The 27934-nt window shown below is 39.2% G+C and overlaps 1 protein-coding gene across 2 annotated transcripts in view; it reads left to right on the top strand.

Annotated features, from left to right (window-relative positions):
- The window catches only part of trappc9 (trafficking protein particle complex subunit 9), a 302989-nt gene that overhangs the window by 86085 nt on the left and 188970 nt on the right, over positions 1-27934 (top strand). For both annotated transcript variants that reach the window (XM_059349529.1, XM_059349531.1), the window contains exon 16: positions 11365-11517. In XM_059349529.1, coding sequence (XP_059205512.1) covers positions 11365-11517 — 153 coding nt within the window. The remainder of the gene's footprint in view (positions 1-11364; positions 11518-27934) is intronic.

Genomic DNA, 27934 nt, shown 5'->3' with positions numbered 1-27934 from the left:
TGATCTCTAAATAGCCAGAGGGTTCAGTGTTTAATTGAAGACAGGCTATGCTAACATATCCTCTGTCCAAGGGTTAACGCTCATAGATCCTGTCTTCCCAGGCAGCTGCTGTCAGTCTTTCACTGCTCACTTGTATATTTTTCTCCAGCCTGTCCTCCTGTGGAAACGTGAATATAGGTCGTGTGTACAGGCAGTTTAAAACAAGCTATACTTACGCTTTTCACCGTCCACTGTAATGCGGCTGCCGCCATCTTGCTGATGTAATAGTGATTGACAGCCAAGCCAAGTTTAAAAGGGCAGATGCCTGGTTGGAGGTTGGGGTGGTGGATGGGTCAAACAACTTTCACCCAGGAGAGCGGGATTTGCGACCTGTGTGAAAACAAAAGTGAACCATTTTTGACTTAAGTTACGTTCTTTATGTAAGTTACATGAATCACGTTTCAGAATGTAACTTACGTTTTTACGCAAGTTGCGGCAGTCACGTGAGCCTTGTAACTACTTCATTTCCGGCATTTACCTACATTTATTTTATGTTTAAACTGTAGTTTTTTTTGCCTCAAATCTAACGTCAGTGGTTTTACAACATAAATCCACAGAAACTGCAGTTTTTTTTTAATAACTGCGGACCGTATGTGTGTGCTATTTTTAGAACACGCCATTGTACTGCAAACCTGCGATATGTGCCTAAACTGCAAAAAAGGTGTGTCTAAAAACAAGATAAAAACACTAAATCAGAGGGAAATGATCTTGCTGCATGGACGGATAATTTCACTTGACAAGATTTCTTAAATTAAGATTATTAAATCTAGAAATAAGCACGTTGAACGCTTAAAATAAGAAATTAACTCTTAAAACAAAATAAATTATCTAACACTTCAAAATCTAAAGTTTTTTTTATCTTGGTAAGAAACAAATAATTGTCAGTGCACTCTGCTCGGGCCGGTTCATCGCTGCTTGCAGCTTTAATTTATCTTGTTATAAGAGTTAATTTCTTATTTTAAGTGTTCAACATGCTTATTTCTAGATTTAACAATCTTAATTCAAGAAAACTTGTCAAGTGAAATTATCTGTCCATGCAGCAAGATAATTTCCCTCAGATTTAGTGTTTTTATCTTGTTTTTAGACCCCTTTCTTGCAGTGTACGTGCCGTAATTTGTGGTACTGACACACAACCTCTACTGACGTTTATGTTGGAGGACTTGTTGTTTTCTCAATATGTCAAGAACTCTCTCTATTGTGAGGAGATAGGACATGTCTGGTGACCAGCCCTGATGTAGATTTTAAGGCCCAATGGCATTGTAGTGACAGGATTACTGGGTCTTGTTTGTTGCCTGGAAACTTCTGTTCAGAAGACCCATCGAGGCCTCGTTCTAAAGTGTTTAAGAATTAGCCTGTCAATGCTAACTAGTACAGAACTCTAATTAAAGTAGTCTGGGATTTCATCCAGTGATATATCTACCTCTCAGAGCCTCCCTGCTTCTCCCTGCTGGCTGGACTCCAAGGTACAATGTAGTCTCTCTAGTTAACAAGAGTTTTCTTTGAAACGGAACTGTTGTTGTGGTTGTTGGAAATGATTTAGGCTGCAAAAATAGTGTTGCCTCCAAGGGAATGTTATTTTCAGAGCTGGATGAAGAAGCAAGAAGAACTGACTTCTAACATTCCGGACATGAATTAGAAAAACACCATCTGTAGTTTCGACCAATGTTATAACCTCAAGTGAACGTCCTCCAACCATTTACTCTCGAAAATGATATTATAGATTTACCTCTAAAGGCTAGTACATACTCCACAAGAACAGAGACATTTGTTCTTTTGCTAGAAGTGGCAAGAACAAGAACACGACATTTCATACATGCATGAGAAACTCAGCAGTCCTCATAGGGCCCTCCCACTGCAGCATGAAATTCAAATTTCTGACCAATCACACAATAGTTCTCGGACACCACACTGTAAAAAAGGTGTGTCTAAAAACAAGATAAAAGCACTAAATCTGAGGGAAATGATCTTGCTGCATGGACAGATAATTTCACTTGACAAGATTTCTTAGATTAAGATTATTAATTCTAGAAATAAGCATGTTGAACACTTAAAATAAGAAATTAACTCTTAAAACAAGATAAATTATCCAACACTTCTAGTTTTTTTGGTAAGAAACAAATAAATTGCAGTGCCCTCTGCTCAGGCCAGTTCATCGCTTTAATTTATATATATATATATATATATATATATATATATCAAAGCTGTCAGTTTTCTGTACTTCACAGTGTTCAGTACTCTGTTATGGACACATTACACTCATGAGTACTGTAAATGATTCCCAGCCGTATACTAAACAACCTTATCTTAGCTGATAACTTTATTAGTTACAAACTGAAACAAATGGCAGTTATGTTAAATACAGGAGATAAGTACATTCAAATTATCACCATCATATTATCACATAAGAAGTTTACTATAAAGGCTATATATACTGTATACATTAATACTTTATCAGCAAAATAACTTTTCCCAGAGTCTCTCTTTTTGTCCTTGAGGAAACTTAGCAGCAGTGTCTGGAAGCTACGATAATGTTATCATCTGTATTCGAGGTATCTCTAAGTCTGCAGTCAGTATTGTTTTTTTACGGATTCTGAACCACACAAACATCTCCACTCTCACTCTGAGTTGTTCAGTAATGTTGAATGTATGAGCAACATCCAAGCATATGCCCTACACCCACACTGTCTGTGTTATTTCATCTAATTGTGGCATAGTGACCACAGTCAAGATTCCCTACTTTTCAACACTCTGTTCATTCACTTAGACATGTTCTCGCAGAGGGCTTTGTCGCGGTACAAAGAAAGAACCCCTGTAAGCAATTAAGTACACCACATCTGAGCTCGGAGACCTTTGAAGGCCATTTTAATGTCAGATCAGCTTCCTTCTGGAGTGTGTCACAGGAGTCATGTTTTAAATTTAATTTGGGTTTCTCTTTGTTCCTAAAGGCTCTCCAGGATGGTGTTTGATGTTAAAGTGGTCGCACCGAGTGATAACATATCCAAGATGCACCCTTACCACAAAGAAATCCAGATATCTCACCTTGGACATTAGCAGCTATAAGTAGAATTAATTGTATTTGTTGCACAGATGGAACCTGTGGCTTGATGCAACAAAATAATGAGCTGATGACTCAGCTGAGGTGTTCCATAACAAACAGTCTCACACCACCAAGATGTATTAGTTTACTCCTCAAGAGATTACCAGTTGTAAACTAGTTCTCGCTTCTCCTCCTTTGGAAAAAAGTTTGACTGTTATTTTCGCTTTTCCTAAAGTTCGTTTCAAGTTATATTTGGTAGTTGGTGCAGATGGAGTGGCAGCTGGCCAACCTCCACATTCTTTATCTAAACCAGACTGGTGTACTCAAACATTAACCGTCCAGTCACTTTGTTGTTTTCACAATATCCCCTCATTTTCTTCAGGCTTTTCTGCTTCTAAGTGCATATGTTGCATATTCATTATTTTTACGGCAGCAGAAGCTGAGCAAGGTAAGTGTTGCACCCATGAATCACACCAAACTCACGATAGGAATTTTGAGAAAAGGATGGGTTTTTATATTCTGAATGAAAAAATGAGAACAACCGTGATTCACCTAAGTATCTTTTCATTGTGTAACTGCCAACTCATCAGATATAAACGATGTATATACAGCAACGATCACAGTAATAATAAGTAATAATAATAAAGTACTGGCACCATAACTGAGCCCATTAAACACAAAATAGCCTTATTATATGTGACAATGTATCAAAAAAGGTATAAAAATGAATTCTTTAATCAAGTATATATTTTTAAAGAAAACAACAAAATGCAAAAAATACAATAAATTCAATGGTAAGTATTATTTATTAAACAAATTACTTCCTCAATTTACTATCAGACTAAAAGCATGCATTTTGTGAATACACTTCATCTCTTTGTATTTGCAGCATACCTTTAATCTACCCTCTATTTACCTGCTGTAAGACCATATATGTGATCCTGTAGCTGTTGACCATTGGCATACTACCTCACTCTGTCCTGCTGGTCAAGACAAGCTGACATGAAATTATAAATTGCCCAATTAAAACCAATTTCTGAAGACTTCTCTCCATTGCCCCTTATGGGTGGCCAAAACTGCGATTAGCAACATCTTTTTTGTTTTCTCTCTCTTGCATAATCTCTTCTCTCTTCTACTGTTTACTTTCTCACATAATCTCTTCTTCTACTCTTTATTGACGGATTAACTTACAGTAATACATTCCAGTGCCATCAAGTACGATTATGAAGCTACATTTATTCGATCCAAACCAGTTGATGGAAACATCCCCAATTCGCCTTTTCTTTAATGCAGCATTTTAAAATTTTGCTCCAAAATTCGATTGACTTTAATGGAAATACAGCAGGTGGTGCTGTTGTGTTTACTGGGAAGATTCTGAATTAGGGAAGAGGAACAGCAGAAGGACAAGCTCTTGTTATCTTGCAAGGCTTCTTATTGTCCTGTCTTGTTCTGGAAGTCAGAGCTATTCTGTAAAGACTTTTTAAAGTCTTTATTTCACCATGTAGTCAGGAAAGAAACAGTGTATATGGCAGAGTGCCTTCTGTTTAATGTTAACCAGAGTGACCCCCCCTGGAAAACTGCCTTTGAAACAAACCATATTTGCACAGTGTTGTTCCCTGTTTGTTCTTGAGGCTGATAATTAGCTTATGTTAGAGTGTACTTCTTTCTGCACTGCAGCTTTACTGCACCTTCTGTGTCTCTTGTCCCTGTCTGTCACCACAACATTTTCTGTGATCTTGGTTTTTATCATGTTGAATAACAAGGTCTTCAACTGTTACTTGATGGATTCTTTTGTAAATGCTTTCAAAATGACAGTTCAGCCATAGCTCCCAAATTGCTTCAGAGGGAGAACAGTGTGGTGGGCTGCATTATACAACCCAACGTGCTAATTGCATTGCAGTGCAATTGATCATCCAGTTCTGTTCTCTATGTAAATTCATCGTTTTTTGTTGCCATAACTTCTGAAAGCGCTGCGGTTTGGAAGGAAAATGCTTTAGGTACGCCCAGTTCTTGAAGAAATTACCACATTTTAATGAATATGTATATTTAATCTGGTCAATCTCATTTTTACTGGTGTTTTGCCACCTCTTTCCATTAATGATGAGGAATCATCCACTTAAAATGGTGCTATTTAAAGGTGGTTTCTAGATGAATACAGCTCTTTGAATGGAGGCAGCTGGAACTTCAATTATACTTTTTTACTTTTATTTTTGAGATATTATGACCCCAACTGCAGCCCTTAAACCATCCATCCATTTTCCTCCACTTATCCGGGGCCGGGTCGCAGGGGCAGCAGGCTAAGCAGGGCCTTCCAGATGCCCCTCTCCCCAGCCACAACGTCCAGCTCCTCCTGGGGGACCCCGAGCCGTTCCCAGGCCAGGAGAGAGATATAATCCCTCCACCGTCTTCCCCGGGGCCTCCTACCAGCTGAACGTGCCCGGAACACCTCTAACGGGAGGCGCCCGGGAGGATCCTTACCAGATGTCCAAACCACCTCAACTGGCTTCTTTCGATTCGAAGGAGCAGCGGCTCTACTCCGAGCTCCCTCCGGATGTCTGAGCTCCTCACCCTATCTCTAAGGCTGAGCCCAGCCACCCTACGGAGGAAGCTCATTTCAGCCGATTGTATCGCAATCTCGTTCTTTCGGTCACTACCCAAAACTCATGACCATAGGTGAGGATTGGAACGTAGATGGACCGGTAAATCGAGACCTTTGCCTTCAGGCTCAGGTCCTTCTTTGCCACAACGGTCCGGATCACTGCTGACGGTACACCAAACCGCCTGTCCATCTCACGCTCCGTTCTACCCTCACTCGTGAACAAGACCCTGAGATACTTGAACTCTTTTGCTTTTGCTGTTCTTGGTACATCCCCAGATAAATGTATAGCTGTAGTTTCTTGTGCATGAGTTAGCCCAACCAATCTTTGAGTGTGCAAATCCACTCTGCACATTCTTCATGCAAACATGCACAACACATTCCTGTTTTCTTTTGCTTACCATGCTTGGTGTGGGTTCATTGATAAAGTAGTGACAGAAGCTGTAGTGTCACACTGAAGCTCCATGGTGACAGGACTGGCCATCCCTGGCCATCATATTATTTGCCCACCTGCCTGTGCCTTCTGAGTTATAACCTGGTAGTGGCTTTTGACAGGCCACAGTTGAGAGGGCCTCTCTGAAGCCCTCTGCATTTTTCTGTGGGAACCCAATGAATAAAACATGAATTCACAATAGAAAGACATCTGCGGCAAAACAAACAAACATTACTCTTTCTGCCACAGCACAGCCACCGCCATCATGACATATGAGATTGGAGATCAGTTTCCCGAAAACAAATATTTATTCATAAAAAAAAAACTTTACAGATAAAGCAAGCAAACTCTTAATACAATAAGCTATTATGCTGTATTCAAAGTAGAGTAACCATAAACTGAGTGGTTGCTGAATGGCAGAATATAAGCCGACATCATACCTTTTGTTCATCGCTGCTCCTCTGTGGATATAAACATCAACTCAGCTCAATTGTCCTCTCAAACACTTATGCACATTCATATCAAATGTCTCATAAGGACAAAACACTTTACACTGTGCAGCCAATATAAAATGGAAAGAGGGGATTAATATTGCTTCACTGGGTTTGTTACCATGAGCAGAGCCTGCTGTCAGCTGCCTGTGCCTGCATCACTTTCTCCATGATGGCTGTTTATTTAGTATAGCTTTTGTCTTTTTGTGCAAGAATACTCCTTTTTCTGTGTGTATGGCATTGAGCAACCATTAGACTGAAACTCTTTAATATTGCTGACTTGATTGAAGCACGGAGATGTTTGACACCATTCCAGTTTTGCTTCAGTTTGGGGCCATGGATTTTTCCTTCTCCATTGGAAAATGGAAAGCAGCACTCACTCTTACCCATCTCACAAGATTATCAACTTAATTTATTACATTTTAATGGGATACAGAATTACATTTACAAATTCTTGGGAGTACTACAGCATATATTGAAAGGTGTATAAGCTGCATGAAGTCTGATAAATCCTCAAGTGATGTTACTTAAGTCACAGTCAGCTGGGGCTAAAGCAAAAAAATCCCGGGGTGTCGAGTTGGAAAGAAATGAGCTTACCAGACCTCTGTGGCTTCCTCTTCATCTCTGCTCCAGGCTAGCGGCCTAAGGCTACATTAGCCGTGTTTCCTTAGGGGGAAGAGTGGCCACCGGGAAAGTGTCAGGCCACAACTTCTCATAAGTCCGCTCACTCTGCGTGTCTCCGCTACAAAAAGCCCCCAGAGGGATTTAGAGACTCCGGAGGTGACATATGGTTTTCGTTCGTCGCCACGAATTAAACATGGGAGACGCAACTGTGGCCGCCTTCGCTAACTGTGCACAACGTCAGTAGCTGATCATAATTACAGCAGCATGGCTGATTAATCACAGCTTCTCCGCTGATCATAAACATAGTGATTGTGAATTAACCGGCATCTCCAACTGAACTGCACACTGTCGAGCTGCATTGTGGGTAATGTAGGCGCCAGGTTTTCCCAGAAAGGGTAAATAAAAAACTTGTCTGACTTTTAATAAGTCAGACAATGTCAAAGGTTTGCCATGTTAAATCAGCAAAATCTTTTTTATAGTTCTGTGCTAGTCTATGTATATTCATTTTGCGAGGGGAAGGTAAATCCTACCATCAATGATGAAAAATAGAATAATAGCCAAATTAATATGGAAGACGTCCATTCAGTCTATTACCACTAATAATGTCAACATTTGGCAACAACACAGGAACTAGTTTTTTTTAGTGCCGAGGTTGGCATGGTGAATGGCAGTGTAGTCTGACTTATATTAGATAGACCAAAGTTCATGTTCCATCACAAACCTGCGATCCTGTCTTTTATTACATTTTGGCATTTGATGTAATAGAAAGAAAAACTGTTGTCCAATGTCTTCCACTGATGTTGTTTGACAATGGGAGTTGACTATTAAGTAAAGTTAAAGCTAAATGTAAGGTATCCAGCAGCTGTATGTATGTGAGGGCTTTTGACAAGCAGTGTGTGCATTTCTCTGCTTGTTCAGTTCTTTTTTTCCTCTTACATGCTCTCTTGATTGTAACTTGTGTTTCTTTCCTCATTGTGGCAACATATAAAACAATTCAACAATCTCGCTTTCTCTCATTAAACCTAAGGCCTTTGTTGTGTGACAAGTGGCTCTGCTCTTTTTTCCTGAGGTAAATTTCATGCTTCATAGAAGAAAAAGACACACAAGAACACAAATTTACACTGAATACTATCATTGGCTTTAGTTTTTTGATGCAGTAATACTGGTATTGGATATCATTGATGTGTTAATTAAACAGTGGATTGGATCGATACTTGTCTGCCAAAAGCCAAAGGTCAGGAATTGCTATTGGGGCGGGAAAAGTTGGACTGGTGGATCCTTAAAATGTATCATTGTGTTATGTCGAGACTGGTCTCCCCTCAAGAACAGCCATGCAGCGTGTTTGTACAGACAACAAAGTATGACTCATATTAGGGCTGTTTTTACTACCGGGCAATAACCGGAAAGAGGCGGGTCTCAGTTCCAAACGCCCCTAATTTGAATATGAGCCGTCCGGAGCCGGCTTTTGTCGACTTTTTTCGTCCCTGTCGAAGAGCAGAGTCTTTTTTCTTCCCTGAAAACAGCCTGGTTACTGATTGGATAGATCGGTAAGTAGGATGTGACGTAGTACTCTACATGACAACAACACACGCCATTTGTAAAAGCAGTGAGAGTAGTGTTGCCAACTTAGCGACTTTGTTGCTAAATTTTGCAACTTTTCAAACACCCTTAGCAACTATTTTTCAAGAAAGCGATTGGAGACAAATCCAACGGCTCCTTCTTACTCTTCTTAACGAGCCCGGCTCATTAAGAAGAGCCGCCGTTAGCGGCAGTTAGCTACAGTTAGCTCTGTAGCAGTACAGTGTGTATGTGCTGCTGCTGCAGGAGGTGTTCACTTAGCGATCTCTCTTTGTTTACAACAAGCACCGGACACTCTGTGCACAGTTAGTGATGCCGTTAATTCACAATCACTATGTTTATGATCAGCGAAGACTCTGTGCATAATTAGCCATGCTGCTTTTAGCTGCTGACGTTGTGCACAGTTAGTGACGGCGAAAACCATACGTCACCTCCAGAGTCTCTAAATCCCTCTGGAGGCTAACTTGTAATGGAGACACACAGAGTGAGCGGACTTTTGAGAGGGCGTGGCCTGAGACTTTCCCGGTGGAAACTTTCCCCCGAGTGGAAACACGGCTATTTATGCTTTTCACTCCACAGACATCTTGTTGACGATGTAATAATGATTGACGGGGATGCAGAGTTTAAATGGTGGATGTCACACTCGGGATGGATGGGTCCAACAAACGGCAGACTTTCACCAAGGAGAACATGGTTTCTTGTCCCCTGTGAAACAAACGTAAATTCATTTTCATATGATTTTTACGTAACTTCCATTGCTTTAGTTATATATGTACATTTAAATACGGTTTTACCTGTCTTTTATAACGCTGTACAATGAAGGTTTTTGCTCTAAACATAGGTCAGTGGTTTTGTAGCCTAAATTCACAGAAACTGCAGCCTATTTTACAACCGCATTCTGTTTGTGTATGTATAATGACGTGTGTGGTAATTTTAGAACACTCTGCGGTACCGTGAGCCACAAAACGCTCATTTTGACAAACATTCATATGTGTCCTTATGAGTGGTATTGACAAACGGTCTATTCTATCGTTTAGGTTGGAGATTTTGTTTTTGATTTTGGTTTTGTCCTAATTTTTAGCAAATCTTGACGATAAAAACTAAAATCCTTTTAGTATGATTGTGGCTTAATTGTTTTCCATGGCTGGCTGTGTATGACAGTGTACAGGTCAGGTGTTTCTCTTTGGTGTTCAGTCTACCTTTATGCTCATCCATGCCTACTGTATTGATTGCTTCAATTGGACACAGCCGGAGCTCTTTGTTCCCTGATTAGGTTTCGACTCGATGAGAAATTGGATATTTGTTGGCGCTTTAATGTTTATTCTGAGCATTTATTTGTAGAATTGTGGTGATTCACGTGTAGAAAATACCCCCTGAAATTCCTCTGATTGGTGGGTTATTGAGGGAGTCACAGCCGGAGACAACCTAAGTGTTCTGGACAGTGTTGGAAATAAAGGCAGTTCCATATCTGCCCTGAAGTAACACTGACGTGATCTCCATATTGTGTTTTCATGAGAAGAAATGTCTCTGCTTAATACTTTTAAATAAGGCATGAAAGATTTCTCCACAGTCATTGTGGCTGCCATTTCTCGTGACTCGTAGTTTAGCAGTGTGATGATAATGTCATGCACGATCCTGGCTGTCTACCTGTTGAATTACAAGGCCTGGTGTTGCATATTCAAGTGAATGTTTTTTCCTCCCAATCCCATTTCTTTTAAATCATTTCCCCATTGCCTCACTCGCCTTTTTCTCTCTCTTTTAATTCACTGCGAGGAGCCCTGAGTTTATGAATATTTAAAGTGGAGCGTTATTCACAAAATCTTTATTTAATGCTGCAGACATTCACATCCTCTTAGAGGATTTTAAAGGCTTTGGTTATGAATCAAGCAGGGACGTGTAAACTGTTGTTCTTACTGTGAGCTTGTATCTCGCCTTCTGTTCAAATCAGCCTGCTCGCTGTTCCTGCAATCCCTAAGAGCAGGAATGGCTCACCTGTGCAGACAGAACACATGCTTTATTCAGGTGATGTATCATTCATTTGATGCTCCTGGCTGAAGTGGATGCAGCTGAGTCATTCGTCTCAGGTAGAAGGGGTTGGGGGCATAAATTAGCGAGTCAGTCTAGTGACGAAAAGCCAAAGGACTGGTAGGTAGGGGGCCAATCAGCAGCTTTGTTGCTCTGAAAAGCTTTCTCCAACACAAACATCATAGTAGAGCTGGTTTCCTTAGTGATGTGCAACCTGTGCTAGGAACAATGACGTCCTGTCTCTTTTTCTGCCCATCTCATTTTGCACACAGTACCAGCAACTCAAAGTGATCTTTTCTGCTAAATCCTCATATGTGCAAATTGCCTTTGGGTGTCCACAAGCACAGCAGTGTCGTTTTGTTTTCTTTGTCCAAAAATATTTGCTTCCAAATATGTTAACGCAAGCTTGGGGAGTCTTGCCATCTTTTTATCCCAGCAGGTATCATCAGTTCCAGAAATACCTTGTTATTTGTTTGACAAAATTGCTGTTTTATTTCATTTGTTTGTTTTTAATTTGCCTTTATCTCTCTTTTATGTGCAGAAAAAGTGTTTGGGGAGTTTCTGAGCTGGGAGCTAGACGATGCTTTGTCTCACCTGCCTCTAAAGTCTGGCCAGGCCGTGACACTGACTGTAAACATCAAAGTCAAGCTGGACTTCTCTGGTCAGGAGAGCCTGCTGCAGGACCTCAATGATGGTGAGTGGACAGCGAAAAACCCGCTGAGTAATGTAAGAGCTTACTAAATGTAGAAATTGTCATCTTAAATAAGTTAAATGTATGAAACGATTGTGAAAAGCTCACAGTTAAATGTAAAGGGCTATCGTGTTAATGGCATCCCGCAATACACATTCCCTAGCCTCCTTGTTTCTAAGCATCTCGCACAACCTTCAGTGGCCTTCAGGTTATATAAAAACACCAAAGGCCCTGTAGAGCCTGTATTTTGTTTGTTCCTTCTGGACTACTTCTATAAACATGGTAACGCTTAGTGCTAGGCGATAAAGCCTAAATTTGATATCACAATATTTTTTTTTGCCTTATGTCGATATTCAATATGACTCGATGTTTATCATATTAAAGTTTCTAAATGTAAAACACTGAACCAGACCAAATTGATTTACATTATAAACCAGAAAGTTTATTTAACAATACAAACATCACAAAGAAATGAATAACTTTTCCCTGCAGGTATTTAAAAATATAATAATCTCAAAATAAAAGAAGCCACTGTTAAAAGTAGGGTAGAGGCCTTATTTTTGCCCTAAAATCTGAAGTTTGGTGCCTCTCGCACATTCTAATGCCACTATTTCGTCTTAATCATTGCATATTTTAATGAATTACTGTAAAGGACAATAAGGGTTCTTCTGTTTTATTGAAGGCATCATATTTTGACAGTATACTTGTAAATTCCGTGGTGGACTCTGCTAACACATCCATGGCTCTTATTTTGAAAGCTACAGGTTTGCTTTTATTTTGAAGGCGGATCTAACACATTCTTACCGTAACACTGAGTAAATACATGCACCGTGAAAACAAGTGGAGGCTGACTGGCCACAGTGTGCTTTGTTCTCTTCCAGTAACGTTAGCAGCCATCCGCTCTAACAGGCAGTCTGACCTCACTCAGAAACTGGAGTAATGCTAACAGAGTACCTATGCTGCGCCGTTGTGGTTGTCATGACGTCCCCGCGGCAAGAGAGCAGAAGACTGTTCAGCGGAGCGTCCTGCTGTGGTCACTGCTACAGGGTTAAAGAGATAAAAAAATCCCATATTCTAAAGTAGTGACGGGTCGCCGCTCCTCAATGAATATAGCGAAACAGTGAAGTTTGTTTTGTTGAGGTTCCAGGAGCAGCACAGGGGGTCGCTGCTCTCTGTAGCGTCAAACACGCATCGTACTTGATAACGTGCTTCATCTTCAGGTGATTGAACAGGTTTGTGGTGTTGCCTGTCTTTGTCGCAACATCTTTCATACACGTTTTACAGACTGCGGTTGTTTGTTCCATATCATTTAGCCTCTAACCCAGGGGTCGCCAACCTATACTAACAAAAGAGCCATTGTTGGCCAAAAAAGAGAAATTATTTTGAGCCTAAAATGAAAATTAAACGGCCTAATAAGTCTAACATAGCCTACCAACATTATTAATAGTCATATTGAGTATTTATTTATATGATTTTGAAAGCTAGTCTATCTAGGGAATCTCAATACTAGACTAAAAGCTGCCAAAACTTAAAGGTTAATGCGCCGGGCGGGAGACTTTCGTAAGCTATGAAACACATTTTAGTTGACTTGAATGTCAAAACTTTTTTAATACGCTGTAAAAAAAAAGCTATACAATTTTACAATTGAAGAATACAAATTGTATGTTCCCCTTTCCATATCAAGCATTAATAAAATATCGATCGAATCAAGCTTTACGATATATCGGCCAGCACTAGTGGCGCTGTAAGGTGGACTCCATGGAACAGGACCAGCTACCTATGTAGACATAAATAGCTTATTCTGTGCTAACGAAAACACTAATTATTCTTTGTATTAGGTGATTATACACTACTAAAAGCATAACTGGTCCCATGTCTGCCAATAAATCCCCTTAAATCCTACACACTGGACCTTAATGCCCCCAGATTTTATTTCCAGTTCGAGCATTTGATCAAACATCTGGTCTATGTACCGTGTTCAGTTGAATGCAGCTTGCAAAGAATTTGCAATACAACTTCATAACTTTTTGTGAGTTTGGGGTTGTAAGTGTTATATCTATATTTTGTAAAAATGAAAAAATATTCGAAACCCTTCCCAGTGTGATGTAGTAGTGTTCAGCAGCACTGAAAATCAACACCTCAATAAACATCGTAAGCTTTATGAAGGAAGGATTTATTTTAGAACTATTGTATTGGACTTCATTCATTTAGTTAGGTTTATCCTTTGAACTGGTATTTAAGTGTGTCTTCCTTATGAAGGCAGCTATTTTTCCTCCATTTGTTTGGAAGTAGATTGCAGTAGTATTGTCATACCATCTTCTCACAGTCCTGCTGAGGTTTTGCACATATTGGATGCTGAATTGAGTGTTAATGTGCCGTTGCACATGGAGCACTCTGTGTTACAGGGATTCTGTCTGCCTTATTCAAGATTCAGCAGTAATGGGAGAGAGGTCTCAAGGTCTCTACACCTCCATTTCTCTCCTAGCTTCTGGCTTCCTCACTTCAACTGTCGGATTTCCTCGATTCTAATTCTTATTCCTGGTAAAAAAAAGAAACAGTCTGACCTTCTCCCCTACCTCCAAGCTCATTCATTGTGCTTCTTCTCCAGTCTTTCTCATAGTTCATACTCGGCCTTCTTTCTTTGCTGTCTGGCTCCCAACCTTTCTACCTCCGTCTTCAGACCGTTGAACCTCTTCACCACAGAATATAGGCTGATAAATATTAATGAGTGATCAATAAGACCTGCTCCTGCACCACAAAGGCTTTACTTTGTGTGTGTGTGTGGATTCAGATGACTGAGAATGTAAATACATACATTGCTACGTGTTTATCTCAGCCCCAGTGCCCCCCCCCTCGTGAGGTCATTTAAGCGATACTGTTTTAATTAGCTGAGCAGTAATTGGGCCTCTGAATTAGGGAGATAAGACATGGCTCCATCTAAACAGCACCTCTGAATTCAGTTATTACGGAGACATTATGGGATGCAATGTATGCCTAACACCTCTGATACTATCTATTAGTCTAATGCATTAATAATAGTCAACATACTCGCACGAAGACAGTGGTTTTGCTTTATTTTCACTCTGCGCTCCTGTGTGCTGGAAGATTACCATGTTCTTCCATCTTTGTTAATTAAACGTCTTGATTATTTTAGATACAACCAATGCTCTCAACAACTGTTCAATTGTATTACAACATTGCAAAAGGCCCAAGACACACAGACCTTATAGTTGTTCAGCCTCTTTTTTGTTGGTTTTGTGTCTCTTATTAGTTGTCACACATGTCTTTGGTGTTTTCCTCATGTTTGTAGTCATTTTATGTCTCTCTGTAGTTGTTTCGTGTCTCTTTGTGGTCATTTTGAGTGTCTTTGATCTTTATTCCATCTCTCTTTGTGGTTGTATCGACTCTCTTTGTAGTTGTTTTGTGTCTCTTTGTGGTCATTTTACATTTCTTTGTAGTCATTTTATGTATTTTTTTCTGTCAGAGGTTAAATTTCCCCATTGTGGGATTTTCAAAGTAATTAATATTCACTTTTAATCTTAATTTTGTGTATTTTGCACCCATATTGCATCTTTGTAGTCATTTGTTTCTCTTTGTTGCTGTTTTACTGCTCATTGTAGTTGTCTTGCCCTTTGATGCCTCTTTTTATGTTTCTTTGTAGCCATTTTGGTCCAGGCCCTGGTTGATATGTGTCTCTTTGAGTGACATTTTGTAGGTAAAGGCCAGGGGGGGGCCCTGACACTTTGGGCCCCTGGGCCTGTGCCCAGTAGGCCAGTTAAGGATCAGCTTAGCCACCACAAATTGTCACAAACATTTTCATGCTGCCACATTGTTCCATTTGTGAATCATGTTGTTCTTGTTAGAGGCAACAAAATAATAGGCTTTCCCTGAGTATTGCATCTAGAGAGACTTTTTTTTAACTAAATCCTCATCTATGGTGGTCCCCATTTTTGGTAGTCATTTTATGTCTCTCTGTAGTTGTTTTGTGTCTCTTTGTGGTAATGTTGAGTATCTTTGTCATAATTCCATGTCCCTTTGTGGTTGTAATCAAATCTCTTTGTAGTTGTTTTGTTTCTCTTTGTGGTCATTTTGCATTTTTTTTTGTCGTCATTTTATGTCTCCATGTATTTTTTTCTGTCAGAGGTTGAATTTCCCCATTGTGGGATTTACAAAGTAATTGATCTTGAATCTAAATCTTAATTTTTAATCTTTTTGTACTATGTACTATATTGTGTCTCTTGTAAGTAATTTGTTTCTCTTTGTGGTTAGTTTGTATCTGTTTCTGGTTGTTTGCCCCTTTTCTTAGTCACAGTGAGTCTCTTTGTGTTTCTTTGTAGTTGTCTTGCTCTTTGATCCCTCTTTTTATGTTTTTTTTGTAGCCATTTTGGTCCAGGCCCTGGTTGATATGTGTCTTTTTGAGTGACATTTTGTAAATAAAGGCCAGGGGGGCCTTGAAACTTTGAGCCCCTGGTCCTTTTCCCAGTAGGCCAGTTAAGGTTCAGCTTAGCCACCAGAAATGGCCACATAAACATTGTACCATTAGTGAATCATGTTGTTCTTGTTAGAGGCAACAAAATAATAGGCTTTACCTGAGATTCCCATCTAGTGAGACATTTTTAACTAGGTACAAGAAGGTACAGTTGGGACGAATGTTACAGTTGACTATCAGCCTGTGATAAAACCTGACATTTTCGGAAATACATATAAGCCATGCTACTGACAGATGGATTAGAACAGTGGTTCTCAACTATCTTCCTCTAAAGCACCCCACATTTGATACACATACATACACATTAATACAACTCCAGATTTTTTCATAAATGTTGGCATGCTATGTAAAACTTAAATAAAAAGAGAATGCATTAAATTCAGAATGAGTGTATGTTTTTACAGTAAAGAAGTTTCCAAGTGTGAGCATAGGTATCTTGTCTTTGTACTGTTTTCTATAAATGTAGGTTACAAAGGATTAGCAAACCCCTGCATTCTGTTCTGGGTTGTAAGATTTCACTTCAGGGGCCTCCAAAATATTTTGGTTGTTAGATATGAATGATTTAGACCAGAATTATAAATTTGTAGAGAATAAGCCTCTTTCTAAACTATGAAACTATTTATTTATTTTAACTTTTCTGCAATATTGAACAGTTTTTCCATTAGGATTTTTTTTCAGCAGGGTTGCTGACGTGCAGGTTTTATTTAGCTGGAAGCGCATCCACAGACAGCAAAACGGCTTCAGACACATATTTGTTCACAGTTGTAGATGCAGAGTTATGTTTCATTAAATACTTCTGCAGCCTCTCACCTCTTTTTCCATTTCTTTCCTGTCTCACCTGTCGTTCTTTCTAATCATAGAATGCTGATGAAAGCAAATAACTCACATTGGGCATTTTCATAATCCGCATACAGGACACAACTAACCTCAGCTTCATTATGCCTGTCCATCATCAGCCTTTCTTTTCTTTACCGACCTGTTTACAAACTCATCTAAAATTAAAAAAATATATATAACTGACTTGTCTTCTAGAGAGATTTACAGTGATCACATTTTGGAAAAAATATGTAATATTTAGGTTCGTCAACTTTGACGAATGAAATTCAAATACTACTTCTAAAATACATTCACCAGTTTAAAATATGAATTTCTGTAAGATGTTTAATGAGGATGTGTTGAACATTTGAATATCATTGATTTATAAATATAGTATGAATATTATACATTATTATTACATGCAATTGCTGGAGATATTCAATCTCCCTGATGTTAGTTAATTGCTGAAGTAGCAAAAACTATTAGCTTGTGCTATATTACAAACAAGTTTATTTTAGATATTCCAATAATTCGAAACAACATAGCCCAGCAAAAACCTACAAGATCTAGCCATAGTCCTAACATTACATTTATGAAAAAAACATTAATTTGGTCCAATATTTGCCACTTATGAGTCTTCCCTGGGAACACCCCAATATGCACCATGTTCTGCATTGTCTATAAGTCTTTGCTGAACGGTTGTAATAGGTTGGTAGTGAGACTGGTTGCAGAGCCTTCATTGCCACCAACTGGGTTTTCCAACAACCAACGGAATGCTGAACGGTTTCAATAGCCCCTTTCATATTGCCGTTTCATGCCACGACATTTACGGCTCTGTAACGTCTCGCCTCCACTATCAATGCGCCCAAAGCGGGATGCTGGGATCAAATGATCACATCAATTTTCCACCTCCAGAGGTAGTCATAGAGGCGGAAAGTTGGTGTGACTGTTGGAAGTGGGACCACTATGAACGGGCCATCGGGTGGCGCACACACACCTCCCACTTGGTCCAACAGTCATCCAATCACTGCTCACTGTGGCCGCCGTCGCTAACTGAACAGAGCGCCCACCGCTGATCGTAAACCATCCGGCATCGCTAACTGTACACAGAGTGTCTGGTGCTTGTTGTAAACAAACGGAGGTCGCTAACTTAACACATCCTGCTGCGGCACAGACACACTGTACTGCTACAGAGCTAACTGTGTAGCCTATTAGCACTGTGCAGCACTGCTGCTGCTCTGACTATCCTCTCCTCCCACTATCCTCCCACCTCGCTCCACGATGCAGGACTGCACTATGAAAGGGCAGAATATCCCACCTTCACGGGATCACTATGAACGCCCTTAGGTGAAAAGCCAGCACAGATTTTTTCGGCAATATAGCGGGAAATTTGCAGGAATGCACTATGAACTGGCCATCGGGGTGAAGCAGGATATTTGACATGATGTCTAACACACACACCTCCCACTTGGTCCAACAGTCAGCAATGGCGGCCACATTGAGCAGTGATTTGATAACAGTACATGTGATGTCCGCCGCTGATCGTAAACCATCCGGCATCGCTAACTGTGCACAGAGTGGCCGGTGCTTGTTGTAAAGAAACGGAGGTCGCTAACTGAACGCATCCTGCTGCAACACATACACACTGTGCTGCTACAAAGCTAACTGTTAGCACTGTGCTACTGCTGCTGCTCTGACTATCATCTCCTCCCACCTTGTTCCCAACGCCGGTCTGCACTATGAAAGGGCACGAATATCACGCCTTCACGGAATCACTGTGAATGCCCTTAGGCGAAAAGCCGGCACAGATCTTTCCGGCAATATAGCGGGACATTTGCAGGACTGCACTATGAAAGGGGCTATTGTTTGGGGGTATTTGTTTGATCTGCCTGCCCTTAGAGCGACTATTTGTGCTTTATACTCCGTTTCCTTGCTTTCACACTCCATCACGTCACTTCCACTTTGGCAACCTTGTTCATAATTACTACAGCTGGTAGAGGGTGACGCTAAACAACATACGTTAATATAGCAACACATTCAATAGGATGGCAACAACCTACTGGCCTACCAAAAGTCAAAGCAGGCTATCTTTGACTGAAATATAATCAGACTATAACACAATATTTGTCATGTTAAACTTTGTTCTGTTATAGTAGTACATGACTGTGTATAAAGTCTGAGTACTGAATGCACTTCTAATGCAGTGAAAGTCAGGGTGGGAGTATTGATCGACCCAGGTCTGTTTTTCTTTCCACAAACAATATTTTAAATGCCATTGTGATATTTTCACGAAGCTTAGTGGAACGGCAATGCCTCGCTGCTCTGTTGTGATATTGAAAAATGACACTAATTAGTTGTCTTCATTCAAGCAAAGGCACTGATCTTTAATGCAGGAAAACAAACATAGAAGAATGATGCATGTCATTGTTTAATTCAGCCATCTTCCACAATAAACTGAGTCGCCTAAGGAAAGCATTCACCACAGCTTTTTTAACATTGCACACAATACATTTGTATGTCAGTTGTCATACAGATTAATGCATTCTCTTAATGTGTCCCTACCTTCTGGATACAGTTAATGAACTAAATTATTACCAACAAATTGGCGCTGTCTTCTAAATTCTGTAATTGGTGCCACTGGGTTCCAGCTGATGGATTTCTTCACAGCACCAGGGAATGGACAGTAAATGGATGGTAAATGGACTGCATTTATATAGCGCTTTTATTGGAAGTGCTTTACAATCCGCCTCTCATTCACCTATTCACACACTCACGCACACACACCAGTGGCATCCAGCAATAATGCAAGGCACTTGGTCTGAGCATTGGAAGCCATTTGTGGGTTTTGTGTCTTGCTCAAAGGGACTTTGACAAATAGAAAGTAGGAGCTGCTAACCCTGCGATAAGCTGGCAACTCACTCAACCTATTGAGCCACAGCCACCTGTAGGTAGTTTGCTTAAAGTATACAACAAGAAGAACCTTCTTATTCACAAATGCTACGAGGGACAGCATTTAATAGACAGCAGAAGATAAAAATATAACGCATGTATCTTATTTTACATTCAGGGGACTCACAAAATGTTTCGAGGGCTGCCATTTGTCTGCTGGCTGCAAGCTGAACAACTATAGAATAGAATAGAATAGAAAAGCCTTTATTGTCATTGCACATAGCACAACGAAATTAGAGTGCAACTGCCATAGTGCATAAAACAAATTAAGAACAACAACACACAAACACTTAAGGGCAATAAGGTATAGAGGTATAAAAGTATAAAATATCACAGCAAGAATAAATAATTGAATGGCAAAAAAATACAGAATATGGAATAAAAAGCTATGAATGTAAAGGAGGCAAATGAGGATGAGTGGTAGCATGTAGAGGTAGTATTTTAGACAATATGAATATAAATATATTGCACTATAATATTATTGCACTTAAGAACAGGATGCAGCAGATACAGAAGACAGATGAAGGTTGTGTGTGGTTTAGGTTTATTTATTTGCACAGTTAGAATTACATAAAATGACAAACAAATAGTACAACAAATAGTATAAAGTGCAGGGGGAGACAGAAAACCCAGATGGGCCTTTTTAAATTCTCCACCTAAAATTTCATAGTTATAGGAAAGAAATAACAAACTGATAATAGAAAAAGCATATGTATCACATCAACAAGTTATAATGACAATAACAAAAATAACAATATGAACATGATATAAACGTGTATTTGTGTGTGAATTAGAATTTTAAAACAGAAATTAAATGAACTTTTAGACATATTTTGAAACATACAGTAGCTTTTGGTAAATCTACACATTATATTTTCTACATTTCTGTTTGTGTACGAATTAAGCAAACAAGAAATGCGAACCTTTTGTTTGTAGAGGATAAGCTAAGCGTTAATTAACTAGAAATGACTAATGTCCTAGTCATGTCAAATGACCGTTGCTAGAAACTTCAAATACAATTTTAATAAGATGACAAAAACTGAAAATGCACTTGAAAACCTTTTTCAATTTTGGCCCATTGTTCTAGACTTATTATGTTAAAATCTCTAAAAATGTTCATTGTCCTTGGTAGCACCAGGCAGGTCAACACAATCAGTGCTGCATAAAAAAGTCTCAATAAAAACTGTAATAGCATCAGCTACTCTCAACCCATCATTGGGAATCTGACAATAACTGTGAGTATGTGGATGAATTTAAATGTGGATGAATATGAATGAAGTTCTCCTCTTTGCCCAGGTGAAAAGATCTACATACGCACTCTTTTTCTGCCTCTCTGTTCCTCTTTCACGCCTTCTCTTTTTTCCAGCTCCACAGCCGGAGGATAAATGATAGCTCACAGCTTGTGTAGTGTGTGTCGGTGTCTCTCTGATGTGTCTGCTGCTGGTACATTGTGTTAACATCAGCGCCTCGCTATATTAAATATAACTGTAAGCTCAGATGTCTAGCAGCCCTCATATGACCAAGGTTTAGATTTGACACTGTTTATGACGCTGTGCAGAAAGTGGGAATTAGTTTTTATCTTGATTCGCACCTATCGCTATTCTGAGTGACGTTCTTTATAATTAGTGGAATTGAATATGCTATTTATTGATCAGCCTGTATTTATATGCACATTGTAGTGTTGCCTGGCTGTATTGCACTCAATGTCCTTTGAGATTCAACCGAGGCAGAAGGGGCAAAGCAGACAAGGCCACAGAAAGCAGTGCAGAGGGGACATTCAAATCAGGCCGAGCTTCATTGATTTATCCTCAGGCGGGTTTGTCCCTCACTTTGGGTCCAGCTTGAGACCGTGACACCATAACTCAGGATCAGATGGCTGTGATGTCATCACTCAGAACTAATGGGCCTTGACTTAGCGAGCTTTGTCGTATTAAATGGTTTAAACGTCGTACCTAATGACAGTGCTGCCGCCTACGTTAATGTTGTCTTTGAGGACAAGCACCACAGTAAATGTCTGCATCAACAACACAGTCACGAGACACGAGAAACACATTATGCGATTGAACAACATGAATTAAGGACTCAGGCAGAGAGGAAGATGCATTCAGAAGCTCTAAGTTGGAATTGGAAAGGGACATAGAGGTGCCGTCTTAGAGTCTTCTCATTGTTTGTCCTCAGTCGACACCAGTGAGACATTGCACTGCTGTGTCATAACCCACGACGTGTTTATGTGAGATTTCTGGTTTACTTTTGTCTTTTGGCAATAATGTTGGGTAACACTTTAGATTAGGGAACACATATTCAACATTAATTAGTTGCTTATTAGCATGCAAATGAGTAACATATTGGCTCTTAATTAGTCATTATTAAGTACTTATTAATGCCTTATTCTGCATGGCCTTATTATACAACCAGTAAGACATTAACTAAGAGTTTTCCCTCAATAACCTCAGAATTATTGCTTATTAGTAGTAAGAAAGGAAGTTGTTGTATATGAGTTATGATCTTAACATGCTTTACTTTGTATGGACTTTATAAGTCTCTACAAAGCGGTGAACGAAACCAGCGAAAGGGCAAATAGCCACCTTCTCCAGACCTTTGACGTGACTGGTGGCTCCTTTTGGATGATTGGATGAAAATTGGTAGGTTGTTATTTCAATCATTATTCTACAAAGTGGGTCACTTTGCGCCAATGTTAGTCAACCAGTGACCCACTTTGTAGAGTAAGTTGTAGAGAAAACTCTTAGTTAATGCAGAATAAGGCATTAACAACTACTTAATAATGACTAATTATGTAGAATATATGTTCCCTAATCTAAAGTGTTACCTAATATTATTAGTATTATTGTATTTCAACAAATAGCCATTTCATCAGCAGTTTTATATTTCCTTTTCTAAATATCTGGAGTCTGGTCAGTATTTTCTCAAAGGAGAAAAAAAAAAAAAAAAAAAGCAAATAAAAGCTGGTATAACACCACAGCACTATGTTCGTACCGACCAAAATGTGTTCTTTGTACACTACCCAGTATTAAAAACTGCCAAGTCATTTAAAGCTGACACTGGTTGCCTGTTCATATTCATAATCTTGTGTAGATACTGTTTGACCAGACTCCACTTCCATCTCATCACCTCTTCTTTGGCAGAATGGAAGGAAATTGGGTATAAAGTAAGCTTAGTTTGAAATGATTCCAAGAACACAGATTGAAATCTGATTGCTCAAACCACTTCAAAGTGATAATTAAGATTTGGAAACTCACATGGCATTTATATAAAGCCTGATCAGGTAAACCACTGAATGGACTCTGTGGGTGTGGGAGTTGACTTAAATAGAGCCGGTAAAGACGATAACACTTGTCTCGGTCATAGTCTGTCCGAGGGAGTATGGCCCTTCTATTTAATGTTGTTGCTGAAATACAGTTGCATTTTGTGTTTAATGTTGTGAAGCCCAACTATTTTGTGTTTATGTTAAAAAAAAAAAGTTTGTTTTAAAAAGGTACAAATTATCAAACACTTCTAAATCTAAAGTTTTTTTTTTATCTTGGTAAAAAACAAATAATTTGCAGTGCACTCTGCTTGGGCCAGTTCATCGCTGCTTGCAGGCAGCTTTAATTGATCTAATTTTAAGAGTTAATGTCTTATTTTAATGCTCATTTCTAGATTTAATAATCTTAATTTAAGAAATCTTGTCAAGTGAAATTATCTGTCCATGCAGCAAGATCATTTCCCTCAGATTTAGTGTTTTTATCTTGTCACCTTTTTTGCAGTGTAGCAAAGGAAATGGTATTCTTCAACTTCCAGCTAACTAGTTTGTTGTAAATAAATAGAGGGCTATGGAGCAGTTATCATGAGCAATGATGGCCACCAAGGCTGAACAGACAAAGATAAGAATGCAACCTATAGAGAGACCTAAGTAAACCTAATTAACAGGAAATCAAAGGGAAAGACTACAGTACTGGACACACTGTTTGACAGGTGATCTCTCACCAGGATAGCTCACAAACAGCACAACAGTAAATGCTTATCACGAAATGCTCTCAGACAATGTGCAGAACTAAGGCAACAACACGTCCGTAGCTGTAAAATGAAAAGGCCTGTTGTAGAATATTGATAGCTGTTGTATTGTCGACTCAAGTTAAACACCATATGAATCTCTGCATGCCAGAGATTTTTTACTGCTGTTAAAACAAAGCAGCTGTTCGTAGATTACTTTAATGGAGCGTCCAGACAGACTGAAATGGCTTTCTGTAATGACAGTAATCATTTGTTCAGATCTCTGTATATTACCTAACAGATTTCTGCTCATCACGTAGACCCATTCCTCTCTCTCTCTCTCTCTCTGTTCGAAGCGTAATGATGCTCTTACAGTCTCGGCGTTGCGTGTCAGCTCTGAATAGTTTCCAAAGAGGCACTGCAAGTTTGTGCTGTAATATCTTGTTTTGTCATTGTTTGAATTGGTTTAATGGTGCATGTGATGTCCAGAAATCACACGCAGCTGTGTCAAAGTGGTTTTACTCACAGTTATGAAACATTTTATGAACATCTATTGCGGATATAGTACTATATATTTTAAATTAGGCCACAGTCAAGCAGTGTTTTATATGTATTTTCCATTTTCATGATTACCTCCCTTGAACAGGATATTGAACACGGTTTTTAATGTTTACTTTGTAACAAGTCATTTTGTCAATATCAGCTATCTATCTTCCAGGAAAAAAAAAGGCTTGTAAATGTGAGTCCAACTTGACACTCAGTATCATACGAACCATTCGACCTGTGATAATAATGTCAATTATTCCAGACACTCCCAGTCTCTCCTGCTTTACCTGAACTCATGCAACGAGGTGGCGACTGATAGAAACGTTGAGTTCACCCTTTTCTCCCTGAGGCGGTTAGACAGAGAACGAGACGGATTCTGATTGGAAGGAGGGTGTAAAGGAGGGGATGATTGTGAGCAATGCCATCGTTAATCACGGCACCCATTACTCACACAGTCTCTGTGCCACGGGACACGATGAGTGGTGTGTATCTCCTGAAACAGGCGGCGTACGATAATGAAGGACGCAGTTCATAAAATCTGAAAGCGTTGACTGTATTTTTGGTTCCTTCTCTCTCTGCCATTCCCAGTCTACGTCTAGATGCATATCTAATTCGTTTAGCAGCAGGATATAAAGAATGAGGCAATAACAAGAGGAGATTGTTTTCAACAGAGCAGTGACAGCAATCACTATGGACAAGTTTCACACAGTTAAGACGCCTAAACGCTGTGCCTTTTTGGGCTGTCCCAGACAAGAGCTGAGTGAAACGTGGTGAAATCTAATCAAACACAGTGGCTCCAGATCCTTCTGTCAGTCATTTCTACCAAAACTGGTTTAGGTACAAGATGTGCTTGCCGATGTCTAACTGTGGGTGCACAGCACTGCAGGACAAACCCTCAAAACGGTTGCAAAAACTAGGTTTAGGTACAAAAACAGCTTGGTTAGGTTTAGAAAAAGATCATGGTTTGTAATTATTATTATATACCGGATCTTATCTCAGGGGGCGTGTCATGTAGTAAAGTGGGTGTGTCATGTAGCCTGCAGATCCAGCCTCCTCCCCAGCAGGCTCCTGCTATTACAGATGACGTTGCACTAGGGCTGGGCGATATGGACCAAAAGTCGTATTCCGATATATTTAGGCTGAATATTGATATATGATATACATCCTGATATTTTTATCCCAGTGAGAGCACATGTTCAGTCAGAGTCAAAGCCAAAAATGACATGTCACAAGTACTTTTATTAAAACCGTTTATTTAAGTGAACATAAATACTGAATCACAACAGCAGTACCTTTTTAAAAAAAAATCAAAGTTCCATAAAGTGCACATTAACCGTAAAAAATATCTTAAATAAATATCAAAAAATGTCAAAAAAGCCTATGATGCCAATGATTCCTTGAGCAAAACTCTGAATCCCTAAATTGCTCCCATTAAGCATGTATAATTTATTTATTTTTTATTTTATTTTATTTTATTTTATTTGCACAGTTAGAATTACATAAAATGACAAAGATAACATATAAAGTAAAGTGCAGGGAGAGACAGAAAACCCACATGGGCTTATTTAAAGCCTCCACCTATTAGAAAGTAATAAATGAATGTATTGTGATTTAAAATTCCCTGTAATTAGTGACCGTTTTCTCACACATGAGCTATACTAGATAAGCAAAGGTGGTTGGAACACAGGACATAAGTGGTTTCTAATGGCCAGCCCCTTAGTTATCATTGGAGACACATGCAAACGTAGGCAGAGCCGGGAGCATCATGCAGGCTGTTGTTATTTATTAAATAGAAAAAATATGCAAGAAGAAAATCTTTCTTCACTCTGTTTACCTATCGTTAAAATAGTTGAAATGTAATATTAGAGAATGATTAAACCCTACGCTCTTCTTTATTGTTCCCATTATTTGAGGCACACCTTCATTTAAATTTCCCCTCTATAATGTTTTATTATGTTCCTCAGAAGTATCTGTTTTATGATCTGCTCCAGTTTGCTTTACTAATTTGCTGTTCCCGCTGTTTGCTGTTAATACAAACTCAACACGTCCTCCATGTTTACCTGTTGTCATGGTACATTTAGCATAATCCACAATTTCACACCATTAATTCCATCAGTACAATAACAGATTCACTCCATGCACACAGCTCTGTTGCTGTGACATTTTCTTCTAATCTGAAATACTCTTCCAGTTGGTTCTATTTTGGCAATCTTTGCACATGGTTGTTATAGTTTGATAGCCTGTGAAAATGTCTGTCTGTCTATCATGAAGCCAATTGCCGGAGCTGCTGCAAAGGCCAGTAATTTCCCCTCTCTTAGGGGAAATTGCAGGGCTTTGCATACCACTGACGTCAGAGAGCGATATGATTCCTTTGACGTCAGAGTGTGGGCTCTGGGCGTCATTTTTGAGTATTGTCTGAGTGGGTTGAAGGCAGCAGCCCCTGTGGTTGTGCCTTATGCAGCTGCTGATAGTGCAGCTGCTACTGTGTCCACACTGCACACACTGTCAAGGTCACAAACATAAAGTGATGTATTAATTCTTTGGATTCTTATTGTAGCACTATGAACCCAACCAACTGTTTACTAAGCTCCGCCCCCTCAGTTACTCTTGCTATGCTGTTGCCTTGCATTACACACGTTGGGCATTAAGGAGGCCTCTTTTATGAATGAATGACACCTTGCACAGGGCGTCAAATATGTTAATAAAAGGGCGTTATCATAAATGCTATCCCTCCCATAAGGATATCAAATATGTAGGGATGAACCTGAGCAACACTTGTGTGAATCTCACAGTTCAAAAGTGTGGTTAGATGGCTATAAGAATTATTAATACTTATCATGAATAATTATTAATTATAAGACGTTATATGACTTGATTTGCTCTAAGTTATAGCTCGTTGGGGGCACCACTCTGTAAAACAGAGAAAAATATAGCCAATTCACCTAAATCGGTCTCATAAAGTTACGAAACTATCAATTTGGAACACGTATTATTAATTATGAACATAACATTTAATCAAATTACCATATTAATATTTAGTAATGGTTGAAGGAATTGTGAATTCTTGACACAGAAGAGGTCATAGTGTACAACATTAAACAGACAGCGTTTGTAATGAAAAGGTATTCTTAATAACAAGTAAAGCACACACACACACACACACACACCTTCTCTTTTGTAATCCTACACTAAATTAGACTCTTTGTAGAACTCTACTATTTTATAGATGTGTGCTTTTATAATTTATAAAGCCATATTTTACACAGATGTACAACCCTGATTTCATGAAGAAAAGCTGTGTAAAAAATAAATAAAAGCAGAATGCATCAAATTCAGAGAGAGTTCAGAGTTCAAGTTCATCAGTTTGAACATTGAATATATTGTCTCTGTACAGTTTTGAAATGAAAATATATTATCACATTCTGTTTTATTTATGTTGCAGAGTATGTCCTTACTGTGTTGGAATTGGGGTTGTAAACTAAAGCGGGCCCACTCATCTACAGTGGTTAGATTAATTAATTTCCTCTCATTTTTTTAAGCGTTTTCTTGGTATGCTTCACCTTTTCAAGGAAAAATAATAATGGATACTTTTGGCAAACTTAATGCCAGCTAAATATAAGCCACTCTAAT

The sequence above is a fragment of the Centropristis striata genome, chromosome 14 (assembly GCF_030273125.1).
Source record: "Centropristis striata isolate RG_2023a ecotype Rhode Island chromosome 14, C.striata_1.0, whole genome shotgun sequence".
Lineage (NCBI taxonomy): Eukaryota > Metazoa > Chordata > Actinopteri > Perciformes > Serranidae > Centropristis > Centropristis striata.
The sequence above is the reverse complement of the archived record's forward strand: the minus strand, read 5'-3'. Positions and strand labels throughout refer to the sequence as shown.